Source organism: Eptesicus fuscus, chromosome 3 (genome assembly GCF_027574615.1).
Source record: "Eptesicus fuscus isolate TK198812 chromosome 3, DD_ASM_mEF_20220401, whole genome shotgun sequence".
Taxonomy (NCBI): Eukaryota; Metazoa; Chordata; class Mammalia; order Chiroptera; family Vespertilionidae; genus Eptesicus; species Eptesicus fuscus.
In genome coordinates this window covers 28,477,361-28,501,163 of record NC_072475.1, presented here as the reverse complement: position 1 = coordinate 28,501,163, position 23,803 = coordinate 28,477,361, and the positions used below count along the sequence as shown (strand labels likewise).

Here is a 23,803-nt window from a genome sequence, read left to right as displayed (position 1 = left end):
GGAATCGAACTTTGACCTCCTGGCTCATAGGTTAAAGCTCAACAACTGAGCCAGTACGGCCAGGCTTTTCTGATAAATTTTAAATCCTGTGAGGATAGGTACTATTTGTGTCTTGTTCATCACAGTATTTTCAGTGATTAATATTGTACCTGGCACATATAAATCAATTTTTGAACAAATGAAAAAGTGAATGAATCCCTCATGAGATGTTCAAGTTTCTGAAATAATTTAAAACTATATTTTAAGTAGCGGTGTATATTTTTTCTCTGAATTTTGCAAACCAAAGATTGGATAATTAAAAGAATTATGATATGTTAAGGTGCTATGTTAGAGGAGTCTTAACAAAAGCCTTTGCTCTTTAGTATGAGAATTTGACTTTTAATTTTCTAGCTCTTTCCCTGGGACACAGATAAAGGTAGTGATGTCTACTGTGTTTCTAGACTTATGGTAAATATGATTCCTGATTGGTCAGGTGCCTTTAACTGGGAGAACCTCATTACTTGGAGTGAGACAGAGCTCCCTGAGTGTGGTGAGTGGTACAACTGGCCTGCCTGCTGTGAGGCTCTGGAAGATGTGCAGGAGGTTAACTCCATGGAGAACAGGGTTTCTAAGCGAGGTGTCTCCCTCAGCTGTCAGAGCTGGGCTTCCGCATGAACTGCTGCCAGAATCCAACCCAAAAAGATACTGTCCTGGTGGCAATCGTGTTCCTGCTCTTATCGTTCTGAGCACACTGATGCCAAGACTGGTTTGCTGGCAGCCCTGGTCATCTGAAAGTTTAGTGAATCCAGGCAGACGCCTTGGTGGACATTGCGGTTAAGTCTTTAATTAACCAGAATGTCAAAAACCAGAATGATAGGATACCCGAAAGATAAGTGAAGAACACTTGTGTAGGCATCACGGACAAGAATTAAAAAAAAAACAACTTTCTTGATATATAATTTATATATCATACTATTCATTCATTCAAGTTGCACAATTCAATGGATTTTAGTATATTCACAGATATGTGCAAATTCCAGCACAATTAATTGTTTAGAACATTTTCATCCCCTCAAAAAGAAACCTTTTGCTACTATTTTTATTCCCTATATCCCTCTTTCCCAATTCCCTGGCAACCACTAATCTATTTTTGCCATTGTAGGTTAGCTTATTCTGGACATTTAATGTAAATTGGATCATATAACATATGGTCTTCATGTCTGCCTTTTTTTTTATACTAACTATAATATTTTCAAGGTTCATCCATATTGTAGCAGGTATCAGTACTTTACTTTAGTTCTCTTAACTGTTTTACAGTTTAATGCTACCTTTCAGTGAATTCTAGTGGTTTCAAAGACTGGTTTAATGTGCACTTTGCTCTATTTAAAGGGTTTTCTGCAGTGATGGTTATTCCACATTTTGTTTATGCATTCATTGTTTGATGCACATTTGTGTTCCCACCTTTTGACTATTATGATAGTGTTGCTATGAACATCTGTGTACAGGGTTTTGTGGGAACATGTGTCTTTTTTCTCTTAGTTGTATCTCTAGCAGTGGGTCCTATGGAGACTGTCTTTACTTGTTGAAGGAACTGCCCACTGTTTTCCAAAATGACTGCTCCATTTTGCACTTCCACCAGCAGTGTGCGAGATTTCTGCTTTCTCTGTGTCCTAGCGAACACGTGTTCTCTGTCTTTTTGATTCTGGCATCTTTGTGGGCAAAAAGTAGTATCTCCTGGTCGTTTTGATTTGCATTTCTCCAATGACCAATGGTGCCACAGATCTTTTCATTGCATATTGGCCATCTGTATGTCTTTCTTGCAGAAATGGTGGCAAGAATTTTTGAGAAGACTTAAGTATGGGGCTGTTTATTAGCCCGTACTTCAGTGAAACTCCATGTGTGTGATGATCTTTTATATATGAGTACTAAGGAAAGCTAGGGAAAGGGAAAAGACTACCTTTGATAGGGCTACGGGAAAGGGATAGTAGGTGTCTGTTACCATCAGTGGGGAGTTGGAACAACATAGTGGTTTAGGGAGCATATTACAGAAGCAAGTGACCCATACAGTGGAGCGGGTAGAGGCAGTGCAAGGGTTTAGTGCAGAGAGGGCCTGAATCAATGTCAAAGGGAAAAGAAGGTGCTTCTGTGAAATTTATGCTGAGGGAATCTTTAAGATAAAGCTCATATATGCAAGCTCAGAAACTCCCAGGGTGGTTGTGTGGGTCAGATTCAATGACAGCAGGTATAAAAGTATTTTACTCATAGCAGGTGCTCCATACATTAGATTTTATTAGTCAGGATGCATTGCTAGCAGAAATTCAGTCAAGTCTTACACCATCTAAATTTAGAAATTAGAAAATAACATAATGTTAGCAATAATGAGTCTAAATTACTAATGAAATGGTTACTTTTGGTTTTAGGGCTGTTTTCCAAATTTTATATATATATATATATATATATATATATATATATATATATAATTTTTTAAATGCTTTTGTGAAAAAACAATAACAGTGAAGTAAGGTATTAGAGCTCAGTCTGTCAGATTATATTTAAAAATACAGACTTTCTCCTTGTCCAAATTGAGAATAATAGAATCTCAATTTTGGAGGGGACCATTCAGATTATTAGATTAATCACATGTCTGAACCTTTAATCTATCATATTGCAAACATCCATCATCAATGGAGAATTTATAATTTGCAGGTGCTACTTATGTTATCTTACAGATTTATCATGGAAGCTGACAAATTTTAGAGTAGTTTTATTGACTGTATTTTATGTTCGTTGGACTTTATGGGATAAAAACCATCTAATTATGATATAACAGCATTACTAAATATAAAAATCAAATATGACAAATTATTTATTGTTAATTAGTTTATTCTGCTCTGCCTAAAAATCTATCATTCAAAGAATTGCATATAAGCATATAAAATCATTTCTTCCTCATGTAGCTCAAACATGAGTAATTGTTGACAGTAGCTAACTTATCTGGATGCATTTTACATGTTATATTAGTCTAAAACAATAGTGAATACTTGCTAAAATATTGTACCTAATTATATGGCATCAGAAGTGCAAATAGAAAGCAGGTGGCAGGTGTGAATTTCCTGCATTATTTTCTTGTTGCTATTCTGGCTCACTTTTATGATTGCTCTCTAAATAGAAATTTTTAATGTTGTAATAAAAGTTGAAGGCACAATTATTTATACTGAGATTACATTCTGTGTTTTTTTCTTGATACCAAGAGATTTAAAAATTTTTGACCAATATTACATTTTGAGCTATTACATTTTATGCTATATTGCCTTATATAAAATATTTTAACTGCAGGGTTTTATTTCATTATTTTTACATGTTACTTTAAGATAATACTAAATATCGAGTCCAGGTTAGGTTCACTTGGCATTTATTATCTGTTGGATAGCAAGCTGCATTTATATCAGGGGCATGTGTCCAGGTCCCTGTTTATTTTTATTATCTCTTTGTGTGTCAAGGGGGAATAATAATACATAAATCTTTGAATAATAAAGCCTATGGTTTCCATTAGACCTTTATAAGAAAGGTAAATCTGAGGGTCCTTTAAGTTCTACTTAAAGTTATACTTAAATGATACTGGAGTAAGCAATAAACCAGCCACATGAATTTCACACTTCCAGGATTTCATTCCTGTCTGGTTTGCAATAAGAAGTTTCTTATACCATTGATATTTTTTAACTACTCATGCACATTCCATATATGTTTTTAGAACTATGATGAGCTGAAGTGGATGTAAAGTATAGTTTTGTTGTGAGTTCTCCTGTTGCAATTTTATTTTTTAAACATAATATATAGAGATATATCTTCTAGTATATATATATATATATATATATATATATATATAATATATAACATTATATATAAATATATAATGTTTAAAATATAAAATTGCAACAGAAGAACTCACAACAAAACTATTTGCCATAGCTTCTAGTATATATATATATATATATATATATATATATATATATATATTAGAAGCCCGGTGCATGGATTCGTGCACACTGAAAGTAAATTAATTGGGAGGTGGCTGGTGGGGTGGGACTGGGCAAGATGGGCTGGACACTCCCTGGAGCCAACCTCCAGCGGTCCCTCCCCAGCCAGCTGCACCTGGGGCAGGGCTGGGGCTTGAAGGGCGCCTGTGGAATGAGCGGGGTCCCTCTAGCAGGTGGGGTCCCTCAGCCTGGCCTGCAGGGATCAGGCTGAAACCGGCAGTCCAACATCCCCTGAGGGGTCCCAGAGTGCAAGAAGGCACTCTGCAAAGTTGCTGTTGCTTGACAGCTCCTGTGTTGTGTGTCTGCCCCCTGGTGGTCAGTGCACATCATAGCTACCAGCCAGTCTGCCGGTCAGCTGGTTGGCTGGTTACTTAGGCTTTTTAAAATATATATATTTCTTTATTCAGAGAGAAAGGGAGAGGGAGAGAGAGATAGAAACATCAATGATGAGAGAGAATCATTGATTGGCTGCCTCCTGCACACCCCCTACTGGAAATGGAGCCTGCAACCCAGGCATGTGCCCTTGGCTAGAATTGAACCTGGGACCCCCTCAGCCCACAGGCTGACACTCTATCCACTGAACCAAACCAGCTAGGGCTTGCTTAGGCTTTTATATATATAAATGGCTTCAGAATAGCTCAGTGTGTATTAATTAGATTTAAGATCAGTACATGTGACCTCAGTGCTCAATAGCAGTGACGCAAATGTATTTCTCAAATCAAAGCTTGGGAGCAGCCAGTCTAGGGTGAGCATAGAGCTCCAAGGGGTTCCGGTTGCAGGCTCTTTATATGTTCTTGCTCTGCCATTGGGGAAAGGGTATTCTGTTTCCCAAATTACCTTCCCGTCTGTGATGTCTATTGCATGCACATTCCATATATGTTTTTAGAAGCTTCAGTTGGCACTTGTTGCAATTTTCTTTCATCCCGTGAATATTGTTTGCTTCTGTTTTTCATTTATTTGTATGAGGAATTTACTCAAATTCTGTTTTCTTTTTCAGTTTCTGCCATGTGGAAATTCCTGTCCTCTTTTTCTCTACCTTTCCAGCTGGCCTGAACTTAATTTTTTTTTTTCTTATTTTCTTTTGATCCTAACAGTAGATGCAACCTTTGGTCAAATAATTTATAAATATCTTTTTCTTTAACTTTCATGGAAAGTGCAGATTTGACTCTGTGCTAAATCATAGGGAACAAATTTATACTAAGATTATCTTTAAAGATGGATTCATCAGAAAAGCAAATAATAACATGGTCTAAGAATAGAAGATATAGTTTAATACTGTAGGCTAATTAAAAGATAAAGCTCATTATTTTCATTCTTGTTTCATGAATTAAGATGTTTATGTATTTTATAAGTAAATTACGTTTACTTTGGAAAGATATTTTTACTAAGTAGAAATTTAATGGGATTGTTGCATTTTGCAATAGATCTGTGATAACTTGAGGAATTTATCGCTTGGTGAGTTAGTATTCCTTCTTTTCTATGTAGTTTTAAACTGAGAGATTTATTCTCATTGTTAGTGTTGATTTCAGATAATGGGATCCTTATACCCTCCACATGCAATGTGTTCAATGCAATGTATGAATAGAAATATGCTAGCAAAATAATTTGTAGAGGTTTCTTTGAATAAACAAATCTTGAGCAAGTGTTTGATAACTTTTAATAAACTTTACTTTGCTATAAATTAAAGCATAATTCTTTAGTGTACATGTGTTTGTGATATAAATTTGCATATTATGTTATGTCAGAAACACATATAACTAAAGATATGATCTCTGGTAATAAAAGCATATTATGCTAATTAGACTGGACGTCCTTCCATCCTTCTGGATGAAGCCAGGGCTGCGAGGGAAGCCCGGGTCCCGGGTTCCTGCTGGTGGTCAGAGGGAGGGAAGCCCGGGTCCTGGGTGCCAGAGGGAAGCTGGTGCCATCAGCCGGGGGAAGGAAGGCCTGCTCTTGCACAAATTTCGTGCATCAGGCCTCTAGTTTCTGAATAATTCCCCATTCTGGAAAATCACACTTTCAACTTTTTCCTCTTTCTTTCCTTCCTTCCTTCCTTCCTTCCTTCCTTCCTTCCTTCCTTCCTTCCTTCCTTCCTTCCTTCCTTCCCGCCTTCCCGCCTTCCCTCCTTCCCTTCCTTCCCTCCTTCCTTCCTTCCTTCCTTCCTTCCTTCCTTCCTTCCTTCCTTCCTTCCTTCCTTCCTTCCTTCTTCCTCCCTCCCTTCCTTCCTTCCTTCCTTCCTTCCTTCCTTCCTTCCTTCCTTCTTCCTCCCTTCCTCCCTCCCTCCTTCCTCCCTCCCTCCCTCCCTCCCTCCCTTTCTTCCTTCCTTCCTTCCTTCCTTCCTTCCTTCCTTCCTTCCTTCCTTCCTTCCTTCTTCCTCCCTTCCTTCCTTCCTTCCTTCCTTCCTTCCTTCCTTCCTTCCTTCCTCTCTCCCTCTCTCTCTCCTCTCTCTCTCTCTCTCTCTCTCTCTCTCTCCATTAATCCTCACCCAAGGATATTTTTCCCATTCATTTTTTAGAGAGAATGGAAGGGGAGGGGGAGGGGAAGGGGGAGATACAGACATCGATGTCTCTGGGCCAGGGATCTAGAACCTGCAACTGAGGTATGTACCCTTGACTGGAGTTGAACCCCAGACCCTTCAGTCTTCAGGCCGACACTCTAGCCACTGAGCAAAACTGCTAGGGTTCAACTTTTTTTTTTTTTTTTTAAGGTCTTCATACATTGCTAAGGTTTTGGCTTTAATTGTGAGATAGCTTGCCCTTAATTGCCTTTTTACAGTAATGTGCTGGAGAGAAAAAAAACAAACCTAAGAATCAATAAAATGCCACAGTTTTTCTGATATACTTCTGTTTACCAATTGCTTTTGAGGTAATTCATAGCAAAGAAAACAGAACAAACTGTTCTTGGGGAAGTGTTCCCGATATGCGAGGGGGAGTGTTTTTCTCAAAAGGCAGGCCAAAATAAATAAAAAATGAATACACACACACACACACACACACACACACACACACACACACACACACACATATATAAAATTTAAAAATTCCATTAGTGCATTTGATATTCCTGAAATGATTTTATCTATTAAAGCTATCCAAGTCTGCCCATATTCAACCCTGACAATCACTGCAACTGATGAATTTCTAACGTTTCTTCTGCTGAAACATACTTTCTTTCTTTCTCTGTGTGTATATGTATCTCTTTTTCTCCCTCTCTACCTTTTTGCTTAGCATATACAATGAAATAGCAAAACTCTCCCACAGAAAATTAGTTTTTACTTTCTAATGCAAGGCTATGGTTGCAATAAATCTCTTCTAAAACTCTGTAATTGGAAAATCAATGAAAGTTAACACCATGAAAAGAGACATTGCAGCATTTTCTTTGTTCACAATTAGGAAGTAACATAGGTCTAACTTGTGTGGGGAACTCTGTGAGCTGGAACTTCCGGATCACATGAGGAGGCATGGCTATGTCAACGTGGGCGTTAATATTCATGGCCGGTTAGCCCTGGTGTGGGGTGATAATGATAGCTGTGTTTTGAAGCACTGACACTGTCACAAAGTCTATCCTTTTTCTGACTAAACTGAAACTTTTACTCTTGGACCTTAACTTCTACAAGGTGCCATCCATTCCAAAATGTTATAAAATATCAACTCTCTTTACTTTGATTAATGATACATTGTCAGAGTGATGAATTCTTCTAGGGTGTAATTTGAAAGATAATATCATTCCAGGGAGAAAAAAAGAAAGTTCAGGTGAGAATTTAGAACAGTGACCAGATGAAATCCTACCAGCACACAGTGCAGTGAAGGATGTGGGGGGACCTGGAGATGCTGGCAGTAAATCACATTCTGGGGCTTTAGTTTAAGCTTCTATCCTACAGCATGATGCACTATGTGCCCTGAAGGCTGTTTTGTTTTTAAACATTTTTAGCATGTGGAGAAGTGGCACAGGTAATTTCAATCATTTTCAGTCCCCTCTGCCTCCTGTTGATACCTTTTAGTACTGCTGTATATAAACTTTCATATTTAGAAGATAGAAATACGAATATCTTTGAGTTTTAAAATTGGAAAATATCTTTTTAATAGATATGGTACAGTGTTATGGTACTTAATATGCATAGTTTTCTACTTTAAATATTTCATAACAATAACCTTCACATTCTTGTTCACTGACTACGTATTACTTAAAATGATAGTTTTTGTATTATCAAGTAAAAGATAATGTGTTTTGTGTTATAAATCCAGATGGGTCCTTCTAAGCAGAGAGAAAAGGCTGCAGAGATATATTCCAAACTGTTAATAATGGTTACCTTTGGAAAGTACCAGTCATGAATTAGAAGACACCTCTATTTCTTACTTTTTAATATGGTGGTATTATGATTTATTTTCACTGTGTTTCTATAATTTTAAAGATGTTGTTAATATAAGGCTACATCTATGTATTTCTCTGTGGGAATGTTCTTGAGTATTTCGGGCAGGATTTTTTTCTTCTTAAACTCTCCATCCCTCACATTTAAGAATATTTATTAAACTTGGTGGTTATCACCCATTAAATGTCAGTAGTGCTCTCCAATGATTGTGAAAACCAAAAACACCTCCCCACATTTTCAAATCTTGTTGCTCTAGTAAGGAAGTAGTGATCTTTGTATTAATCAGATCTCTTACACTAGCTAGAACAACAACAACAAAAAATGATGTTTTTCTTGTTGCTGATGGCCTCACAGATGTCTTGTGAGGGAGTGTGGATGATGTGGCTGAGTCATGGTAAGAGCCAGGACTGGAAATGGGAAAGCTGTTAAGAGCCCAGGGAGACTCCTTCTCTTTGAACTTTGTATGTGTGTGTATATCTACTTTCTTCTCTTCTTATAATTAACAAGTTACGAATTTACCTAACAGACATACCAAATTTCACCTTCTTGATTCCAAATCTAAATTCTCATAAAATCAACCTGGACTAGATGCTCACTTCCTGTCCAATGTCTCTTGGACTTCTGTATGTCCTCTTTCAAAAAGTGTCTATTTAGGTCCTTTGTCCATTTTTTTGATTGGGTTGTTTATCTCCTTTTTGTTAAGTTGTGTGAGTTCCCTATAAATTTTGGAGATTAAATAAACCCTTATCAAAGATCATATTGGAAAATATGTTCTCCAATGCAGTGGGCTTTCTTGTTGTTTTGTTGATGGTTTCTTTTGCTGTGCAGAAGCTTTTTATTTTGATGTAGTCCCATTTGTTTATTTTCTCCGTAGTTCCCATTGCCCTAGGAGCTGTATCAGTAAAGATGTTGCTACGACAAATGCCTGCTATTTTGCTGCCTATAGCTTCTTCTAAGATTTTTATGGTTTCTCGTCTTACGTTTAAGTCCTTTATCCATTTTGAGTTTATTTTTATGTAGTATTATTTTTTTGTAATGTGGTTATCTACTTTGCTATCAGGGTTGTATTAGCCTCATAAAATGAGTTTAGAAATATTTTTCTTCTATTTTCTGAATGTGTTTGTGTTGGATTGGTATAATTTTTTCCTTAAATATTGGTTATAACTTATTAGTGAAACAGTATGAGTCTGGGATTTTTTTTTCTCATAAGAAGATTTTGAATTATTAATTAAAAAATTTTCCTTATTCTATTCTAATTTTTTAGAGTCAATTTTGGTAACTTGTATCTTTCACTGGATGTTGTAAAAATGTTGGCATCATTTGTTTTAAAAATATATTTTATTGATTTTTTTACAAGAGAGGAAGGGAGAGGGATAGAGAGTTAGAAACATCCATAAGAGAGAAACATCAATCAGCTGCCTCCTGCACACTCCCTACTGGGTATGTGCCTGCAACCAAGGTACATGCCCTTTACCAGAACCAAACCTGGGACCCTCCAGTCCGAAGGCCGACGCGCTATAAGCCAGACTGGTTAGGGCTGGCATCATTTTTTTATATCTCTATAATCCTTTTAATTTCTTCAGAATAGTGATGTTCCTTATTTCATTATTTATTTTAACTTGTATTTACTCTTTATTTTTCTCAGTCAGTCTAGCCACAGCTTTATAATTTTTCAAGTCTACTTAACAAACCCAGTTTTGATTTCATTGATTTATTCATTTTTTTCTATTCATTGGCACCACATGTGTTATGTTTTCAGGATCAGTCAATTGAAGGTATTTTCTAATTTTTTTGTGTGGTTTATTTTTTTTTTATCCAAAGGTTATTTAGAAGTAGCTTGTTCAACTTTTAAATATTTTGTTTTACAAAATAATTTGTTGCTGATTTTTAATTTTAATTTTTTATGGAGGTCAGAGATCATGCTTTCTATGATTTCAATTCTAATGAATTTATCACCACTTATTTTATGTGAAGCATATGGTCTGTCTTGAAGAATGTCTCATGTGCACTTGTAAATAATTCATATTCTGATGTTGTGGGGTTGAGGGTTCTTTAAATGTGATCTACTTGGTGGTTAATTTACTTGATGGTAGTGTTCAAGTTTTCTATATCCTTACTGATTTCTGCCTAGCTATTTCATTAATTTCTGATAAGGGATATTAACATTTCTAACTGTGATTTTTAATGGGCTTAATATCTTTTTAGTTACTAGTATGTCTGTTGTTGCTTTATGTACTTTGGGGCTCTGTTGTTAGTTGCATATATAATTGTTAGAACTTCCTGTTTCATTGACTGTTATTATTATAAAATATCTCTCCTTGTCTTATTTCTTACTAATATAACCACTCCAGTTTTTTTTTTTTATTGGTATTACTTTCAAGGTATATATATTTTCATCCTCTTACATTAAACTATTTGTCTTTGAATTTAAAGTTAGTTCGTAAATGGCTTATATTGAGTCTTGCTTTTTAAAAAAAATCAAGCCTGACACTTTCTGCCTCTTAATGGTAGTATTTAGTTCAGTTACATTTAATGTAATTATTGATGTATTTGGGTTTATATCTTCCGTGTTGCTATTTGTTTTTTATATGTCTATGTTTTTTTGTTATTTTATTCCTTCTTAATGCTTTATTTTGTATTAAACAAATTTTGTATTGTACTATTGAAATTACCTTTTTGATGTGTGTATGAGTGTGTGCATGAATGGATATACATATATGTATTCAGTGATTGTACTAGGTATTATAATATACATCTTGTAACAATTTACTTCACATTAACACTGATTTATTGTGGTAAAATATTGTATAAATGGCTTTAACTTAGCTCTATGTTTCTCCAATTCTTTGTGATATTGTTATACACAATACTGATTTATATCAATATTATAAACCCACAACAGTGTTAATGTTATTGCTATATATAATTTTGTGCCCTTAAAAGAAATTAAGAGAAGAAAAGATAAACTAAATATTTAAGCATGTTTTACATTTATCCATATATTACTTTCCCTGGAGTTCTACTTTTCTTCTGGTAAATTTAATACCTTTTAGTCTTAAAACCTTTTTTTTTTTTTTTTAGTAATTCTTTTAAGGCAGAAATAATAATGCTAATAATGAATTATATCTTACTAGTCTACTTGGGAATGTCTGAATTTTTTGCTTTATTTTAGAAGGATGGTTTGCTGAATATACAATTATTTTTGGCATTTTTTTCTTCTTTCAGTACTTGGTATCATTCCACTGCTGCCTGGTCTTCATTTTTTTCAGATGCAAAATCAGCTGTTACTCATATTAATGTATGCTTATATGTGATGAGTCATTTTTCTTTTGTTGCTTTCAAGTTTTTCTGGTTGTCTTTGGCTTTCAGTAGTTTGTTTATAATATGTCTTGGTATGAATCTCCTTATATTTATCTTCAGGTTTGGTGAGTTTCTTAGATTTTTAAAGTAATACTTTTCATTAAATATGAGAATTTGAGGACATTCATTTCTTCATATATTTTTTGTTCTTTTCTCTCCCTCTGATACTCCCACTAAATGTATGTTGGATGCTTGATGCTGTTCCCTAGGTCTCTAAGAGTATATTCATTTTCTTCAATCTTTTCCTCTTTGGTTTTCAAATTGGATAATGTATCTTGATCTATTATCAAGTTCACTAAATCATCCTTTGTGGGGAAGCACAGGACTTGGTTGGAAAGTCTGTAAGGAGGAATCTCCGAAAGGTCAGGGCCTCTAGGGGGACCTTGCCTAAGTTAGCAGTCCCTGCCTTGATTTTTCCAAACAAGTCCGAGCCCCCAGGTGTTTTGCTGGAATCTCTGTGTTTAGTCTTTAGACCCGACCTTGTAGAAGCATGTGCTTTCTCAAGGATACTTACCCTGCTGATTGTATCTAGAGGTTAATTTCAGTTCAAGCTGTTGTTATAATAAAAACCCAAGGCAGCAGGCAATCAGGGCTGTTTTGGTGCCTCCTGCCAACCAGACCCATAGCCCTCTCTTTCACAGGAATGTGTGTCAGAGTAATCCATTCATCCATCGCTCAGGGTCTGCTGGTCAGTCCTGGCAATCCTTCTTCCTTTTTATATCTCTTCTTAACCTATGTAGGTCATACTCAATAATTTTCATTTTGTTCCCCTTGATGATTCCCATTTCTTAATCAGCCTTTCTATAGCGCTCTCGTTTTCAGGATCATCTCATTAAATGTTTGGCTGGCCTACTGCTTACCCCAACTGGGACCAAAACCTCAGGCTTTCAGAGCTATAGGTTTCCCCCATTTACTTATAGCCAAATTCACTAGATTGTTGATAATGCCACAGAAACTTTAAGATTCTGCTTTCTACTGAGAATCAAGAACACTCCCTATCGAGCAAGGCCAGTCTTGCCCTAGTTACACTGATAGAGTTGGGAAGAGAAATATAAAATAGGAGCAGCCGGACACTCTTCACTAATGTCACAGTAGTTTTTCTTGACTGACTACTTCTTGTTTGCTGTTGGTTGATTTCCTGAAATAGCTTTTAACAAATGTACCCAATATAATATTTGTTTTATGGAGGGACAATTATCTACTGACCTCTCTAGTATATCCTAGTCTGAAGTCCCACTTCTGTCTATTAATTAGGGAGAGATTCTATTTTCTGTGTATTTTAACAATTTATTTTACAGAGAAGTAGTATATTGTGATCTAAATAAAAAGGTAGCAATCATTTGAATGCACTACTCTATCACCCTGCAAGGTGTTTTTCATTCAGAATGTATATTCTTCACAACAGCTCTGCAAGGCAACTATTGTCTTCATTTTACAGGTACCAACACTTAGGCTTAGTGAGGTACAATAATTTCCCCTTTTGTACTATTAATGATAGTGCTATTTATTTTATCTGTGTTGACATTGACTTAGCTTGGGTATAAGTGACAAATATTCAAATGGAATTTTCAGTCATTTTTTATCTCAGTAAATTAGTTAAATTTGATTCAACCAGCAATGTTCTAGTTGCAAAGTGTGAAGGACAGGGCTTCAGGGAGGAGAATTGAAAGAAGGCGATGTAAAACATTGTATATAAGGCAGAATGAGACGTGGTTCCCTCTCTCAAGAATTCACAAAAGGGAAGACAGCTGTATTCAACCAACTGTAACACGACTGACTGATAAGTGTTTTGACACAGAGATGCTCAAAACTGAATGTGCATTCAAGTTACTTGTGAAACTGCAGATTCTGAGTCAGTGAGTCTGAATGGGACCTGACAGTTTGTGTTTTTCAGAAAGTTTCCAGGGATGGAGATGCTGCTGATTTATGGGTCACACATGGAGCAGCAAAGCTCTGTGGGTGTAAGCAGGGTTTATACGAGCACGCAGAAAATATGTCCATTTTGCTCCAATTAGTTGAGGAAGAAAACTTTGTCTCAAAGAGATTAAACAGTTTGCCCTTTTAAGCTACTTTTAATAATGCCATTGGATATACATTGCAACTGGATAACATTTGATCTGGGCCTAAAGTGATAAAGAGAATTATAATAGGAGCACTCACCTTTCCAAGTAGGGAGGAAAACTTTGGCAAGGCATGGAAGTAACGTATTTATGTACATTATTAAAGGGAAACACCTTTTTAAAACGTTTTCTTTTTATTAGCTCAAACAATACCCAGTTAGGGGTAGTTTCCAAATACGCTTGCTATAGTAAAAGTTATTTTTTACTCACCTAAGAATTTGACATGGATGTTCCTAAGACACCTTCCCTCTTAAGCAATTATTTGGTGACTTTTACCTGTAACATTCACCATAGTCAATATGTTACTTCCAAAGTCACTATACACCCTACAGTGAAAAGGATAGAGAAGGCACATTCGTTTCTTATCACCTTGCCATTGGAAACTTATTACTGTTTCTCACACTCAGTAGCTATCACAGAGCTCCATTGGATTCAAGGGGAGAACTTCCCTAGGTGGGGAGGGGGAAGTATCTAGCAATTAGTTGTCAATTCTTCTCTGGAGTGAGTATGGCGAGTGGGTCTGGAGAACGGGAAGATATAAGTTATTAATATGTGTGATATATTTTTTACATATCTGGGAACTTTTAAATATTGTAAAATAGTCTGTTACAGTATTATGGTGAATTTCTAGGCTTATTGATCATATTCAATATATGTCTCTTAGTTAAGAGATCCATGGTTTAAGTTTGTTCTATAATCCCACTCTTATAGAATACTTGTAACTTTGTTGTTCAAAAGTTTTTTTCCAAAGTTTATGTTGCCCCCAACCCTCCCCATATATGTGCATAACAGAGAAGATGAGCAGAAGGAGAATCCCTGGTCCTCCCTTCAATTTGCTAGTGCTTGCTGAAACCTGAAATAAGCAAATAAATTAAAAACAAACAAAAAATAATTGTATTTTCAAGAAAGCATAAGTACAGCACATTTTCTGTGTTAATTCAGTAGGGAACAGGAGTAGGCTAAAAGAAGAAAAACCTTGGCTCTAAATCATTTTGTACCCATTAGCTTTGACCTAAGCTTTATGAGTTTGGGTTTCCTTGTCCAAGTAGTGGGGATCAAAATCTGTTCCTGTATTGGAATGATTACTTTAATAATAAGAAAAATGAGGTATACATGTACACTTTTAAAACTGAGGAAAGTAATATTTAAATATTCAATTTTCTGAGAAAGAAAATTCCAGTTTATTGGCATTTTATTTATCTGGAATTAACAGAACTTTAAGACATTCAGATAAACAGCATTCCATTTTATCAGTTATCCATGATGTTTATCATATTTTTAATAGTAAATTTAATATAGGAATAAAATCATTTTGGGGCTATTTCATAGTCTTTTAAACTGCTCCCTGAAAATGTTACAAAAATTATTGTAACATTGATAGTGAGATTCATTTTAGGACAAGAATAATCTTTCTTTTGTGCTATTTAAATAAATATATATACTTGAATGATGATTCTATTGTGATACTTTTATATAAAAATAATACCAATGTTTTTTATTTTGATTTGATAAGATGAAAACTAGATATTTTAACTACCTTTAATATCAACAGAACTTTATTCTAGGAAATATGAAATCAGACTTAGGTAGGATTATGTTTAGAAAATACTTGCCAAAATGCAGTTATTTCTGGAAGGATAAAGCAGTATCATTGGCTTGGATATTTTCTTTTGTCTTTCTTTCATTTTTTTCCTTGTTAAATCAACTGTATTCAGCTTCAATTTATAAATGATAACATGCACTCAACATTTCTCATATAAATAATAACATGTACTTATTGTTTAAAATTTGTGGTAAAAAACAAATAACATACATGTTTTCATCTTAAACATTTTTAAGTGTACAGTTCAGCAGTGTTAAGTGCAATGAGTAGTAAATAAGCCATAAAGATCTGGTGCACAGTATTATGAATATGCACAATAATATTGTACTATAATTATGAATGTATTTTTTAAAAGGGCTGAATAGGTGTAAATGGGCTTTTGAATGATCATTGTGAAATTTGGACTAGACAGCATAGATCTGTATAAGAACAGCAATTATGTGCATAGGTCACCTTAGTCATTTTTTCATATATAACTTATTAATTCAGTGTGAAATAACACCAGTTAATTTGATGTTCACTGATTTATTCAAGAATCAGATTGAATCTTAACAAATTTTCAAAAGGTCATACTGGAAAGTTTCCATGTTATTTTAGCTATTTAAATAGGTAAGTAGTTGAAAATTTAAAAATAAAAATACTTCCATGGGAGAGTCCGAATGAATTATTTCTGATCCCTGCCAGAGTTTCCCCTTGCTTGAGGACATTTGCTAAGAAGATCTGTTGCCTTTGCTCCCAATGCCAGGCTGTCAGAGAGCCTCTGAAAGGCCCGTGTCTCCCCCTGGAGTTTGTTGGGTTCAAGCTCAGATGGCATCCTGCAGTGTCCTGGGCAAACCCAGGGAGTTCTGATAGGAGACTCCTCAGAATAGGGCCTTCCCGAGATTTGCCTGTTCCTTTTCACTCTGAAGAAGGCTCTTGGAAAGCTTTCTTTGAATTATTTTTCTCAATCATTTACTTTTATTAATCTTTGTTGTTGAAGGTATTACATATGTCCCATTTTTCTCCCATTGACACCTTCAGGCCTGCTTCTTTCCTCCACCCAGGCCTCTACCACCCTATCGTCTGTGTCCATACATGCATACAAGTTCTTTGGTTGATCTCTTCCCACCCATCCACCCACTCCCACCTTCCCTCTGAGATTAAACAGTCTGTTCCATGCTTCTATGCCTCTGGATCTATTTTATTCAACAGTTTATTTTGTTCATTAGATTTCACATATGAGTGAGATCATGTAGTACTTGTCTTTCTCTGACTGGCTTATTTTGCTTAGCATAATGCTCTCCTCACGGACCACAGTTGGCGACCGCTGCTCCAGATCATTTATTTTTGTTCTGGAGTCCTTCTGCTCCCTTCCCACAAACCGTATTTTTACTATATGTTATTTTTCAGGCATGGTGGTAGCCACACTGAGATTTAAGGAGATATGATTTTTTATTCTGTGAGCTTACATGGTATCATAGGATAGATAGACACCACAAGATGATGTAAAATTACAATTGTAGGGGTTGGTAGGAAGAGGATACAGAGAAGGGGCACTGCACACAGCTGGAGAAGGAAGGCCAGGAAAGGTTCCTGTTGTGGGAGAAACGGGGGACAAATCCAGGAGAAGGAGAAGTCTGAGAGGCAAAGAAAATAGTAGAGGATGGAGGGCCTCCCTGGTAACTGAAACTCATGAGCAAAGGAGCCACGTGCGGAGAGACTTGCAGTGCACTCAGGAATTACAGGTAGATGCACTTTCTGTGTCTCCACTTTTAAACAGCTGATAGTTTCTAAAGATGTTTTATCACCGAGGAATACTTATTACTGCTTATTCAGGCTCCTACCAGATAAGCTATATTTAGTTCTTTAGCCATGGTGTGCATAAAATTACCCATCTACTTATTTGGGGTTGGAAAGGCTATGAGTCATTAGAATTATGCTATACACCTGGGTCACTTCCCAGCTCTGCCACCCACTCACCATGTGACCAAGGGCAAGTTAGTTAAACACTCAGAGCTTTTGTTTCTTTATCCCTGAAACAGATAAAAATAGGTACGCTTCAGAGTTGACTTTAGGATTAAATAACATGTTTTTAAGATACTTAGGCTAATGTGAGCCCAAACTAGCCCCGCCAAACATTGTGTAGCTGTCACTATTATATTGGTTGATATAAATGTCAATTTGTATTTTTAAATATTAAGTAAAATACATTGAATTTAGTAGGAATGGAATAATGAAAATATAATTTGAGGTATCTAAATTACTGAGGCTTATATATTTGGCTTTTTAGTCATATTTTGTTCCTTTATTAACAGACAAAGTCTCAAATATTATCCAATGTATTGGATGTTGCCCATCGGTTCATCAAGGAAGTTAATCCAGATAAACTCAAAGGGGAGAATCGCTCTCCAAAAGAGATTAGTAAAAGTCAGCATCGACCCAAACGTCCTCCGATGCAGGGGAGCAGCTCCCAGGTAAGCTGTGGAAAATGTAGGAGACATTTCTGTCATATACGGTCGTGGAGACTGGCATGCATATAATTAGCTAGAGCTGTAGACTTTTGCAAATTATTTTATCACATTGTTATTTAATATGAATTTTTTTATTAATCAAAAACATCTTGACTATAACAATCCCTTTAAGGAGATTGCTTTGATTGTACTGGATGCTGATTTCTTGATGAATGATCCTTTGACCCTGTGGCTTTCTGGGCATTTCTACCGTTGCAGGAAATGAATGAGTATTTGGGAGGAACATAAAAACAGAGAACACAATGCAATATAATGACTTTATATTAATCAGGACTTCAGAGGCTAAGAGTACAAAACCTTGCCAAGTGTTTTAGGTGACAGTGAATCTCACAGCTTTTTATAATCGGATTTATACCAAATGCTGGTAGTTATTGAGATTGATTACTGATCCCATGATGTGCTAGATAAGTTTCATCAGCTCATGTCTATATTTTTATAATAGAATTGCTGTATTGACTTTTTAGCAAAAGACAAACTTCCTCAGATTTTGATCTATGCAATAATCCTTATTCCTTTAGATGCCGCTCACCTTCCCACTGCAGTTTAGAATAGTGCATGACTTGGCCATAGTCACACAGCTTGTTACTTGGTGGGTCTGGAATTTCATCAGTCTGAGTTCCAAACCCATGCTCGCAGAATATAAGGGAAAATGTGCTCTATGCTAGTCTGACCTCTTTTCAGAAGAGGAACTATGCTTGAATTGTCCAGGAAAGTCAGCATATTTGCATGGATTTCATGTTTGTGAGGAATCACTGAATTATGAATTAAAGCCTCATAATTATAATAATGTACTGAGGCCTGACAGTGTGCCAGATACTGTCTTAAATATTTTACTTGTAATATCCATTTTTGTCCTTTCTTAATTATTTCTTTTTTTTTTTTCAGATGAGAAAATAGTGGCAAGAAACATTTTTTATATATTGCCCAAGGTATTTTTGATAGTGGAACTTATATATGAACCCAGATCTTTTGATTCCAAATTACTTGCTTTTAACCACTACTCAGAGACTATGATTTTAAGGTTTTTCCTTCATGCCTGCCATTTTATCTAATTTATCCTATCAATAATAATGATAAGTCAGCAACTAACATTTATTAAACACCTGATGCTAGGCATTGTGCTTAGTTATTTACCTGCCTTACCTTATTCAAGAATCATAATAACCATATGAGTTTTGCATTATTATTACCCCATTTAACAGATGAGGACAATGGGGGCCTAAGTAAATAACCAATGAAAAAGCTACAGAGCTTATTTCTTTGCCTGTGCTTCTAATCCATAGAATAAGTGCTGCCTCTTATCCACATAGGTAACTGCTGTATAGACCCTCACCTCTTGTCTTAACTTAAGAACCTTTAATTCAGTGGTTTCATCCAGGAGTATATACATTTTCTCAACTGGAGAAACCTTAAAGAAACACACAGAACTGAGTTCAGCATCTCTATGGGTGGGTCCAGACATGTGAGGTCTTAGCAACTGCTCAGTGATTATTCCTGGTGAGTATTCCTGGTTGGGAGTTGCCAGAAGCCAATTCCAGCATGTCATAATTGCAAGAATTTCATCAAAAGGTTGATGAAACTTGGGGGCTCAACAAGGGCTCAGTCACATATGTAATCACCTGTTGGAATAGCTAAAAGGCACCTCCTCCAAACCTGAATAGGATGATTTTTTGCTGCCAGACAGCTCAGGGCATCTTAATCTACATGTTATTGCCTCCTGTTGGCCAAACACCTGAATAGCCGTAGGCTATTCCCCAATCTGACAATGCTTCTATAAACCCTACCCTTTGAAGTGTATTATCTCCACCTTGCCTTAGGACAAATTGTGTTAATAAAAAGCAGGGGTCCTGAGACTAGGAGAACTACGAAGAACTTAGAACTTTAGCTCCTTTAGCTGAAGCTCCTCTGACCCCCAATGCCTTTCAAAATTATCTTTTGTCCTTGGACTTTTATTTAATTTATGCACAGCCTTTCTCCAGATTGCTGAACCCTTCTTAATGCTGGGACAAGAACCCCGGCAGGGAGTCACAGCTATAGACCCTCAGGTGTGTACCTGTCTATAGTACATGCACTGAAGAGATGTCCCTATCGTATGCTTGGTCGTCTTCTGTACTGAAGAGCAGTGGTTCTCCAACTGTAATAAGCATCAGAAATATGGGATGCCCATTCCTGGTCTGCCACTCAAATTTTGATTTTTTTTTCCACATCTGTGTTAAGAGTACAGGAATCTGATTTTTAATTAGCCTACCAAGCAATTCCAAAGCCTGGAAGAGTCAAAATGGTGCCAATGCCTAATATCTGCCTTAGGGCTTTTCTTATGGATTCAGGCCACTGGGTATCCTTGGAAAGGGGTACAGTTCATGGAAGAGCTTTCATTTTAGAGACTGAAACCTGTATTTGAAATACTGACCCTGATTTTCTTACAGCTTTTATAACATCAAGCATTTTACTTAGCCTTTTTGATTCTCTATTTCCTCTTCTGGAAAGTGGCACGTATATATGAAAATGGGAATAAACATGTCTTGCCGGGATATCCTGTGGCCCAGGAGGGTAATGAATGTGCAGCACCGATTCATCAAATTTTACAGCCCTTTTAGAATTGTGCAGGGACATGGGCTCTGAGTGGAAGTGACATATGACAGTCTGGGCTGAAACATTTAAGAACCAATGTACAATCTGCTGGCTTTTTCCTATTCTGTCACTACTGTGTGGAAGCCAAGTATTCCAAAGGCATAGCTATAAAATGCAAATGTCTTATATCTCTGATTCTGATTTGTTGCTTGGAAAGGAGCTGCCCTGGGGAGTTGCTGCAATCACCGCACACTTAAACCATTGCACAGAGTTTTCAATGCTTCTTCATTAGTGCAAACACACACACACACACACACACACACACACACACACACACACGCACACACACTGCTTACTGGATGCCTGTAATTACCTTCCCACATATTTCTGAAACTCAATATTTTCCAATCAAATTCATTATTTCTCCTCCAATAGATGTTACTATTGGTGTTAGCCTATCTCCCAGCTTCCTAAGCTGGCAAGAATAGTTATTTTCAATAGTCCTGTCTCTTCTGCCTCTGCACATCCAGTCAGTTACCATGTCCCACGCAGTCTACCATCTAAAACATCTCTTGACTGTTGGGTCATTTCTTTTTTTATTGCTATTCTTAATCCTGAAGTTAGCTCTTTCTTCAAGTGAAAAATGTTTATAGGATGTAAATTTCATTTCATTCTCTCTCCTTCTAGGAATCAATAATATTTCCAATTTTGTATGTAGTTATTTATTGAAACCAATATTAATATACTTTGCAAACTGCTCTGAAAACATGCTTTTTACACTGAACACAATATTTTCATATCAATTTAAGTGCATTCTAGAACCTTCTCATTCTATATAGTGGCTATAAAATACTCCATTTATTAGACTTTTTAAGATCTATTTTCCACTGGTCAACATTTAACCTGTTTCAGTCTTTTGCCAATACAAACTATAGTATAAAGAATGTTTTTGAAAAATGTTGGTTTGTGTATATATATATATATATATATATATATATATATATTTACATAATAAATTCCTGACATTCCTAACTGAAGAGGGTTATACATTTGTGATGTTGATATTGCCAAATGGCCATAACATTTTCCTTGTATCCAAACTCATTATCTCCCCTCCACCCCCATTTCTCTCTTTCTGCGTGTGACTCTTCAGTGGCTTTGTGTTTCCAATAAGTTTAAGCCTAATTGTCTGTGTGGCAGGCAGGATTCTTCATGATCTGCCCCCTCTTTGTCTTTCCAGCCTTTATATTTTTTCATATCCCACTCTGTGCTGTAACAATATAAACTACTTCCAGTTTCATGCCATACTGCTGTTTGGCTCCATGTCTCCGTCTATGTATCATTCCCTCTCTCTGGAATCCTGCCCGTGCCACTCTTTGCCCACCGAATTCTTGTTTATCGGAGTTAAATACCTGCACTTGCACCTGTCTCTGTTGTGGACTTATTAACCTGTGTTCTGTGGCCAGCAGCTTGCACAGTGTCTGGCAGGTTCCCAGGTGTTTTTTCTTTATATTTAAATTTTTTATGCACTACTTAATCATCTTCTCTCAATTGTACTCTAACAATCTGCCTGTTTATTTTGCAATTAAGGACTGAACATAAAGGATCCTACTTGTGTATCTAGAAGATACACAATGCCAATTTAGCAATTTGATATCAGTATAGGTAATCCACACTTGGTGATTTAACATTGGTGTGGAATTTATTTTGCTTTGGCTTCATAATTTGGATTTCTCTGATTCAATGGATAACTGCCAATGCCAATCTTTATTTTTTCGGTGTGTTCACAGTGGATTTATATTTTATACTGAATTCATCGTTTCTCCCGTCTTTACACTAAGAAGCATGCAATGTTTCACATGCATTTATTTATTCATTTATTCAACCAACTTTTAATGAGCATCACTTTGAACCTGGCACAGCTCTTGGCACTGAGGGAGGAAAATATCCCTGATTGCTTTGCATTCTAATGGTGTGAGAGAGAGAGACAATAAGTAAATTCACACAGAGATGTTATTTTGAGAAAAATAAAGCAGATAAGGGATTAGAAAGTGTGTGTGTGTGGGGGGGGGGGGGGGGGGAGGGGGAGTCTATGTTTTTAGGTCATCAGCAAGGTCATCACCTACTCTCTGAGTAGGTGACATTTGAGCAGAGACTGACTGAAATGAGTATAATGACTGTGTGGAGTATGAAGACTCAATCCAGGCATTGAGTAAAGACAGTGTGCAAAGTCCTTAAGTGGGAAGGTGCTGGGTGAGTTCCCAGATCTGTAAGAATATGTTTGTCTGGAGCAAGGTAAGAGAAGGGGAAAATTGAAGGAATTGAACTGAAAGGCAGGGAGTACAAAGTTGTGTAGGCCCTTGTAAGTCCTAGTAGGGTTTGGGGGCTTTATACAGAGTCATTGCAAGGTTTTGAGCAGAGGCCTGCCCTGATCAAATTTGCAAGTTATGAAACTGCTCTTTCTGTTGTGGGGAGGTGGCAGGAGCAGGAGATTGGAGAAATAGGAGGGTCACATACAAGACGGTTGTCACTTTCCAGGGAGAACACTGGTGAATAACAATGATAAATCCTCAGTCCTGTAGGCTCCAGTTTTAATAATTTCTGAAGAGACCATTTATAATCCGGTTACAGTTTGAAAGAAACCAGTAGAGCATATACATAAGTAAAACTTAAAAACATCCTACTCTAAGTTTAAAAAACGTGTGACTTTTAATGCCTTCATTTTATGATCCGGAAAATTTAGAAAAGCATACTTAGGTACGTTTTTAATTGGTGTAGATGGAAGTTTCAACAACACAAAAAGGAGAGTGTACAAACCCGAGAGATAGGCTCTTGTGTGAAGGGTCATTTGATGAAGAAGCTTCTGCTCAGTCCTTTCAGGAAGTTTTAAATGAATGGAGATCTGGACGTCATAATGGCAACGGGGAGCAGAACTTCCCTGCAGCAAAGCCAGGTAAAGCGATTTTTATAAAATGAATGTTGTAAATAAAGCTGAACTTAACGTTTTTCTCTGTGACTATAAATGCAATATTCAAAAATATTAACATTGGGATAGCAGTTTGATATAACTCCTCAAATAATATTCACTGTATGACCAAAGGTTAGTGGTTTAATATTTAGAGAACCCATGATATTTATCCATGAAGATGTGCATAGTTGTATTTCATTCATTTTCACTGCTTAAGCATCTTCTGTTATAGGAACATAGTACTATCTGCCTGTTTGAATGTAGATGGTTATTTAGGTTGATTCTC

The 23,803-nt window shown here is 36.3% G+C and overlaps 1 protein-coding gene across 1 annotated transcript in view; it reads left to right on the top strand.

Moving 5' to 3' along the window:
• ZBBX (zinc finger B-box domain containing) overlaps positions 1-23,803 on the top strand; it is a 105,234-nt gene that overhangs the window by 30,205 nt on the left and 51,226 nt on the right. Inside the window, exons 8-9 of the mRNA XM_028146546.2 lie at positions 17,763-17,921; positions 23,328-23,502. Coding sequence (XP_028002347.2) covers positions 17,763-17,921; positions 23,328-23,502 — 334 coding nt within the window. The remainder of the gene's footprint in view (positions 1-17,762; positions 17,922-23,327; positions 23,503-23,803) is intronic.